The sequence below is a fragment of the Molothrus aeneus genome, chromosome 14 (genome assembly GCF_037042795.1).
Source record: "Molothrus aeneus isolate 106 chromosome 14, BPBGC_Maene_1.0, whole genome shotgun sequence".
Classification (NCBI taxonomy): Eukaryota; Metazoa; Chordata; class Aves; order Passeriformes; family Icteridae; genus Molothrus; species Molothrus aeneus.
The window spans coordinates 13,728,779-13,737,220 of record NC_089659.1 but is presented as its reverse complement, the minus strand read 5'-3'; the positions used below and the strand labels follow the sequence as shown (position 1 = coordinate 13,737,220).

General features: G+C 54.0%; 2 protein-coding genes across 3 annotated transcripts in view; one reads left to right on the top strand and one right to left on the bottom strand.

Annotated features, from left to right (window-relative positions):
* Positions 1 to 1,261: 1,261 nt before the first annotated feature.
* YIPF6 (Yip1 domain family member 6) lies at positions 1,262 to 7,609 on the bottom strand. Its single transcript, XM_066559817.1, has 7 exons — positions 7,542 to 7,609; positions 6,606 to 6,734; positions 6,025 to 6,103; positions 5,651 to 5,693; positions 4,843 to 4,968; positions 4,583 to 4,740; positions 1,262 to 3,901 (listed from the first exon to the last, which is right to left on the bottom strand). The coding sequence occupies exons 1-7, from the start codon at positions 7,578 to 7,580 to the stop codon at positions 3,783 to 3,785; spliced, it is 693 nt and encodes a 230-aa protein (XP_066415914.1). The 5' UTR covers positions 7,581 to 7,609; the 3' UTR covers positions 1,262 to 3,782.
* Positions 7,610 to 8,028: 419 nt separating this feature from the next.
* The window catches only part of OPHN1 (oligophrenin 1), a 52,365-nt gene continuing 51,951 nt past the window's right edge, over positions 8,029 to 8,442 (top strand). For both annotated transcript variants that reach the window (XM_066559816.1, XM_066559815.1), the window contains exon 1: positions 8,029 to 8,225. In XM_066559816.1, the coding sequence (XP_066415913.1) occupies positions 8,072 to 8,225 (154 nt within the window). In that variant the 5' untranslated portion in view covers positions 8,029 to 8,071. The remainder of the gene's footprint in view (positions 8,226 to 8,442) is intronic.

Genomic DNA, 8,442 nt, shown 5'->3' with positions numbered 1-8,442 from the left:
GTCACCTGCTTGCCCTGCCAACAAAGCCAAAGGTCGGGAATCAGGCTCACAGTCCCAGCTGTCAACAGCAGCACTCAGTGGGTAATACTTCCTGATTTTACTGTGAAAATCCGTCCTTCCACTGTCACCTGCCCCATTTGTTTGCTCTAGGGTACAATTCAGCATGCAGAATATTTGCCTTAAAAGATTCACTTGGGGGAGAAAGATGCTAAATTTGAGCTTTATCTAAACAAAGTGTAACTACAAAGCCCAGAGCTGCACTTGGGAACACCTCTTTTCAGTGGAACAGGGACATTTCCAGGATTGGTAAATTGTCTTTAAAACAAACAAACAAACACACACACACACAAAACCACTGCTTGTTGAATTGAAGTGTTTTCTTGCCCATCACTGAGCAGGCAGAAACCCTGCAGCGGGGCCAGGTGAGGCACCACCGGGCTGGTGGCTGGTGCTCACCTGCCGGGGCTGCCCGCCAGCCCGGTCCTGGCTGCGGCACCGAGCTGCGCTCCCCGGAGCTCCCGGGAGCCACGGTTGTCCCTTGGAGGTGGCAACCAAGCCGCAGAAAGCTGCCAGGGACAGCGCGGTCCTGCCGCCCTCTGGTGACCGCTGGCCCACGGTGCCTGTCCCCAGCCCCGCAGCCCGCGCTCGGCACAAGGTGTCCCTGCTGCCACCAGCTCGGAGTGTGGCTTCCTGGCCAGGATGGTGTCATGGATGTCCTCATTGTCAGCAAGAGCGTGGACAAACCCTGGCCACTGCCTCAAACCCTGCTGTGGCTCAGGGATGGGTTTAATTGCCATTGGTTCATTAGCCAGTCAGGGATGGGCCTTAATATCTACTGACCCATCAGGTCCCCTCCTACCAACTGTCCCCGGTGGTCCCTGGCCAGCACCACTGAGGTACACCCAGGTCCCCTGGGTGGCTGTTGAGACCTCCCAGCCCTGAAGCCAGTGGAACCCCGATTTTGGGGTACAGCAGCACCACTGCTCCTTCCCTGAGCAGGGTGTGAGCACCAGCAGGATCCCATCCTGGCCAGGGCCATGTCCTGGCTCAGCCTCGGGGGCTCTGGCACGAGTGGCACACGTGTCCTGCTCTCTGTGTGGGGACAGGGGACACGAGGGTAGGGACTGGGGAGCTTCCCCCTCCTGCCCCAGCCAGGCCAGGTGCCATAGGTACAGACAGCACAGAGCTTCCATCCATCCACACCTCACAGTGCCCATGTGACTTTCAGCCTGTTTGAATTTTTCAAGTTAAAACAAAAAAATTTATTTTCCTTTTTATTGGTATTAAATAGATCAAAATTAAACATATATAACAACTTCTGCTGATAAACAGTATTAAAAAATCCTGGTAGGAAAGAAAGCCTGGTTTGTGCATTGGAAATCAGCCATTTCTGTGCAGAGCAGTTCAAACACCCCATTATAGGCAACACAGCTGCTGCTCCTTGTCACCCATCCCCAGCAGCTTTAAACAAGAAGGAAAAGCCTTTCCCCTTGGAAAGCACAACAGTTCTTACCACAGACATTTCCAGCACAAATGAAACCTCTGTTGTGACAGGGATCAGTCCCCTGCAGGGCCCTTGGGAGGGATGTGCTGGACAGGATGAGGGACATTCAGGGATCACTCACAGGTGACACCAGCACTTTCAAGTGCTGCATTAATCAACCAGCTGCATTAATTCCAGCATCTGCAAATATCAAACAAGCTCGAGGCATTTTGCTTCCCTGAACCAAAATGGTTTGGTTGAGTTTAACGTGCCCATGTGGTTCTGTCACAGCAGGGGCTCTGCAGGACCTCCAGGGTGGCTGAGGAACAAACCCCAGTTTGGGCTTTTTGACTTTCTGAAGAAATGTAAAAAATTTCAAAATATTACTGGATCAATTAAATGCTACTCCAATTATCCTTGAGATAGAACAGCAGCTCAAGTCAAAGACCCAGAGAGAATCCAAGGATTTCTTTGAAAGTGTGGTTAAATTCTTGTAGGACAGAAAGATTTGGCTCAAGGAATCCCACCATAGCCATCAACAGCTTTACCATCCATTTCCCTTGAATATTTCTTTTCAGCTTCAAAAAGCTGAACTCATATTTAATTGAACAAAAAACTGCACACTTAAAAGAAAAACCACATTCCATACCAGCAATAATTTAATGGAAGCTTAAAAATTCCCCTTTCCATGGTTCCCATGTCTGCCAACCACCACGGCTCTCCTCCAGCCCCTTGGTGCCACAGCCAGGCCCTGTCACACACAGCAGCTCATTATCCACTAATGCAAAAATGCACTTTTAATCTGAAATTCAGCAATTTCCATCCCAACTCCCACCCACTGCCAGTGTTTACAGCACAGACTGCTCTTGCACACAGAAGTAGAAATTAGGCACATTCACACCTCAGCAGAACCCACAGACCTCAGTTTCAGTCTGTCTGCACAAATGTAAGGAAAAGGACATTTTACAGCAGCTTTTTCACCCCAGATATTTCATGGATTGCTGAATGAGAACAACAGACAACAGGAATCATTTCTGTAGTTTCCAAAGTAAGTCCCAGCTCCCAATGTCTGTGCCAAAATGCACCTGACTCTTGCACACTGTACCCAGGAGAGGTACACAATGAACCTGCAGTGACTGGTGGAGCCCCCTCCCTTTTATTAAAGTATTAAGCAAAATTAAAACCCCACAAAACAACCCACAGAACAGTGTCTGATATCTCCTGGGAAGTACAAGGGAACAAAAATGCACATTTGCACGCATTTCTTTGCTGTCCCCATGAACAACCAAAGGAGCAGTCCCACAGAGGCAGGTGAGAGCAGAATTCACATCCTGCTTCAGAGCAACCAACACCTCTAGTACCATTTACTTTCCTTCCTTCAAGCTGTTTTAACACTTTGGGGCCCAAGCCCTGGTATGGTTTTTATGACTCAAACAGCCTGTGCAGCAAAACCTCAACTTTCTGCACAGAACCCCTTGTTTTTATCATAGATACACATTCATGGTACTTCCCAAGGAATTTTCACTTCCCAAATGCAGGGTGAGAGCCCAGACTTTGCTACAAAGCAGTCTCAGCATTTCTGCAGGACTCTGAGCTTTGTTCCCTCTGGTCACAGGTCTGCAGCTTGCAGTGAGCCCACAGTCCCCTCACAGAGGCAGTGCTGAAGGCACCAAGCTGGAACCTTCTTTCCTGCCACATGAAAGGATGGACACACACAAAATCTGGATATAGGCAAAAGCAACTCCCTGCCACCAGCTCCAATTCCCTGCAAAACTGAGTTTTGACTGAACTCTCCTTTCCAGGGAAAGCCCCAGTCCCACAATGCCTGGGTGCACATCCCACCACTCTAGAAGGGAATGAAAAGGAGTCAGACACATCTCTTTCCTCTCCACACATCATTGCAGTGAAGTTCTATGGTTTGATAAGGCATTTTTATCTTCAGTGAGAATCCAAGCACGGGCAGGAAATCTGCCAAGTTGTGCAAAAACTTCATCTCCCAGCAGCTTGAAAATCCAGGATTTCCCACTCTCTCCTCAGATGGAACAATCCCTGTCCCAGTGGGCATTGTTTATTTAACACCAGTACAGAACAGGGCTAAATAAACCCCTCAGCAGCTGGACCTCAGCATCTTTCACAAAGAGTGACACACAAATGAGCACTTTTGCAGTCCTCTGGCTTTATCCCACAACCTGCCTTTTTACAGTATCCCTATATATAAATTAGAAAGAGATAAAGCCAAGGATTCACTGCAGCGTCCATGAGAAAGTCCAGTCAGTGTAGCAGTCCCTTGGGATGGTGCTCACTGCGGGGTGAAGGTCAGGATCATCCAGCTGATGACGAAGTAGAAGAGGAAGATGGGGTACACGACCAGGGCCTTGCGGTTGGGGGGCTGGCTGTCTGCCAGGAACGCCGTGGATGCTGCAGAGACACAAAACCTGTGAAGCAGGAGCAGCACAAGCGTCACAGCCCCCTCACAGCCGGGATCTGCACTGCACTTGTGCTGAAAATAAAACCACTGCTCAAAGCAATGGGCTGTAATCACCAAGTGCAACTTCCTCTGTCGTACAGAATGAGAGGTCATAGAATTATGGAATCACAGCATGGTTTGACTTGGAAGGGATATCCAGTTCCACCTCCTGCCACAGGCAGGGACACCTTCCACCAGCCCAAGCCCCAAGCCCCAACCAGCCTGGCCATAAATGCTGATTAACACTGTACAATGAGAGCCAGACTTACAGATAAAGAACAGGAGAAATCGTGCAAATGCATCTCTACAAAATCAGCATTTTCTAATAGTATTTCTAACTTAATCATAGAATAAACCACCAAACAGTCTCACAGAATTTAATACTAAATCATCATCGTGCCGCCCAAGGCAATTTGCATATGACCATGGAAATCACCAGGAGCAGAGACAGAGGCTGAACCTCTGCCAGCTTAAGGATTGGAAGAACTATTTCTACAGCCCTCCAGCTTCAGATTGGAAGAACTATTTCTACAGCCCTTCAACAGCCCAGGGCTACCTCAGACTAGAGCACCCTTGGTTCTACCCGAGGGAATGCACAGGGATCAAGCTGCCCAGGCCCAGGGAGGACTCACCCAGGGTGGACCAGGCGAACATGGCCCCCACCACGATGAGGCGGATGATGAAGCTGACGGTGCCCGCGCCCGCCAGCAGCACCAGCCTGCACACCAGCATGGCCACGGTCAGCGGCATCACGCAGTAACCCAGCACACACAGGCTCTGGAAGAAGGAGCTGCACAGGGAGACAGCAAAAGGGAAACAGCAGTGAGGCCAGGCAGGGCAGAGCTCCGTGCACTGGAGTGAGTGAAGCTCTACAGAACAAACCCACACTCACATGGTGCCTCCCAGGAGCTTCGAGTTGAGCGTGATGACAACGGCCCCGAACCAGATGATGACAAAGACCTCGGCAAACTGAGGCCCCCCGTCATCCTTGCTGTCTGCAGAGCCACCCTGCAGCATCCTGGAGTGGGGAAGAGGGAAAAACAGCTGCACTGGGGAACAGACAGATGAGTTTTCCCAGACTGGAGCAGGTGCCAGAGCAGGAGCCCCAGCACTGATCCCAGTTATGCTGCAGGCCCCATAGTTTGTCATCCATTTTATATTTTCATCATATCCTCAGTTTTGCACAGGAAAGGAAAATGGTTGTGGCTCAACTGAAGTGATTTCAGTCCATTTGTTTCCCTGTTTTAGGGCTGTGAAAGCATTCAGAAGGGAATCAAGCCATGGACAACAGGCTTGATTCCCTTCTGAGATGGAAATTAAGGTACCAAAGTTTTGGTACCTCTCAAGGCAGCAGAGTAGTGTGTGATTGAACAAGCCAGCCTCAGAGAAACCCTGGAATAACTACAGGATGCAGGCATACAGCTGAATCAGGACAACTTGAGACACCTTCAGTAAAACCATTCCTAGGCCAGGGGACCAGGAAGAGTTCATCCCTAAATCCTAAATTTAGGGACAGGAGGTACTAATGGGCTTGAAGCGTCACAAACACATTTTATCAGAGAACCCAACCAAGCAGTGCTTGCACAAGACAGAGAGGGATCAGATGAAATTGATCTTAACACATTAATTAGTAATTTTTAACATCTCATTTCCCTCATGCACCAGGCTACAAAACCCCAAATTTCCCCCAGAATACTCACAGAGCCAGGGAGACACACAGCACCAATGGGCCCCACAGATCCCCTGCAGGGAGAGGGAAAACACATCACAAAAGACACAGAACCATCTCAGTTACACTCTCCTGGGAGTGGCAGAGCCCCTTGCCCAACTCCCAAGGTGCCATTTGCCACATCTCTCTGCTTTACAATTCTCTTATTCAGCATCTTACCCCATGATCTATAATAAAATCCACTCAAGACCCAGCAGCTGCTGCAGCTCCCAGTTGCACCCATCGTGGCCCAGGCCACCCTGCCCCAGAGCCCTAGTGACACCCCAGCTGCCAGCTCTGCTGCTCAGGGTGTTCAGCCCCCCTGAATCCCCATCCCCTGCAGGTTGGAAGGGCCCCAGCACGTACAGTCCCTGAGGAGGGCACTGCTCTTCCTGGGATACATGACATGGACAAACTTCTTCCCAACGGCCTTCAGGTCCCTCATCTGAAACAAACATAAAAACACTTTCATTTATCCCCTCACAAAAATTACAGCTCCCAGCTAAAGCAAAGAGACACAAGTAAAGGAACATGAATGTTCATGTTCAAATCAGGAAAGGATCCGATCCAACAAGTTCTGTAGCACCCTCTGCAGCAAACAATGACTGCTTTTCCTGCACTCCTTAACAACCACAGCATCACATCCTTTTCTTCAGCAACCACAATACTGTACTTTTTAATAGCACCAGAATATAACCAACAACTTGCTTGCTCCTCTAGAAAAAGAGAATAAATAAAAAACATCTTCAGTCGGTAGAGTTTCTCACAAGTTCCCACTGAGGTCTCTGCCCTCACATTGATTTCAGGATCACAGAGAAACTTTGGAACACAATTCAGACACTTTTTGACCCACAGGAATTTGTTTTATGTTTTGAGTTCAGCTGCCAAACAGCTGCCAAAACCACCAGAAAACCTGAGTTTTACCCCAGCCACGGGCTCAGACTCACAATTGTGTCCTTGACTGGTTCATCCAGCGTGGAGAAATCCTCATCAGGAGAGTGAGATCCCACAGGGACAGTGATCTCCCCTTCCACTGGAATGTCCTGGGATATGGACACATCTGCCAGACCTGGGAACTGAATGGGCACAAACCTTTAGGAACAAACGCAAACATGCTCGTGTGCACTGCAGATGGGTTGGGGATGGACAGCGCTGCTCAGAATTCAGGGATACAACAAAGAAAAGGTTCTGCAGCAGGGCCAGGCTGTCGCTGCCTGATGTGAGCAGTGACAGAAGAGCTGAGCAGGTGTGTGTGAGCCTGTCCCCTGCCACTCCCAGAGTCCACCCTCTGTGCTCTGTTCCGGCAGTAACTGAAATAAGTAAAAAGCGGTGTTTTAAGGGAGGTGATGCCTGAGGGCTGCACAGCAGCACCACCCCCGAGTACCCGCATTTAAGATTAACATTAACATTTAACATTAACACGGACACCCCCAGCCCGGGCACACACCGAGGCTGCTCAGGGACCAGTTTAACGGGGTTGAAGCCCTCCCTGCCTGCGGGCGAGCAAAGCTCCGGGGTGCCCGGAGGCGAAGGCAAACAGGGCACGGCCCGACCGGTTCTGCGGGAGGCGCTGGGCAGGCGGGGCACGGAGGGCACGGAGGAGACCGGCAGCCCCCGGCCCTGCGCCCACCCTGTCCCCTTTCCTGTCTTCTTTCCCTGTCGTCTTCCTCGCCCCCGTCCCCGCCCTTCGGATGAGCCGCCGCCCGCCCGGGCCTCCAGACCCCGCTGCGCCTTTGCCCGGCACCTGACCGGCTGCCCGGCCCTGCTCACGGACAGAGGGAGGCCCGAACGTCCCCGGCTCGCCCGCAGTCCTGCCTCCCCGGTTCTCCCCGGTTCTCCCCGGTTCTCCCCGACTCCCCCTGGCTCCCCCCGGCCGCCCTCACCAGGGTCTCCCCGGCCCCGCTCCCCTCCGCGGCCGCCATCTTGGCCGCCCGGGCGACGTGGAGGCTACTTCGACGTCATCACCGCGCGCCGTCGCGTCACGCGCCGCCGCCGGGGCGTCCATGGCAACGCGTGCGGGCGGCGCCGCCCCCGCCCCGCCGGCAGGGGGCGCGCTGGGAGCGGCCGGGGGGCGGTGGCAGCGCCCGGCCCGGATCGGGCTCCGCGGAGCAGAGCGGAGCCGCCGAACCGAACTGAACCGAACCGGGCCGGGCCGGCGGGCGGGCGGCGGCCCTGGGCGGCTCATCCCGGACTACACCTCCCGGCGGCAGCGGCGCGGCCGGAAGCTCAGCGGGCGGGCGGGCGGGCGGGGGTCGCTCGGGCGAGGCGCGGCAGCGGGAGCGGGCGGGGAGCGGCGGGCGGGGCCGGCGGGCGGGGCGGGCCCGCGGGATGCCGGCGGCGCGGGGCGCCCGGGGCGGCGGCAGCGGCAGCGCTCGGTAGGCGCAGCGCGGCGGAGCCGGGCCGAGCCGCGGCCATGGGGCACCCGCCGCTGGAGTTCAGCGACTGCTACCTGGACAGCCCCGACTTCCGAGAGCGCCTCAAGTGCTACGAGCAGGAGCTGGAGCGGACCAACAAGTTCATCAAGGAGGTGATCAAGGACGGCAACGCGCTCATCGCCGCCATCCGCGGTGAGCGGGAGGGGCGGGGGTCGGGGCAGGGCTCGGGGTGCCCCGTTCCCTGGGCAGGGCTCGGGATGTCCCGGCTGGAGCCGCTTTGGGGCCGTGCCTTGCATTGCTCCGGGCAGGGCTGCCCTTCTCCGGGTGGCAGCCGCCACCCCCGGCGTGTCCCTGTCCCCGCAGTGCCACCCCCGGGGCCACCGCTGCTGTCCCCAGGCAGGGCCGGGCC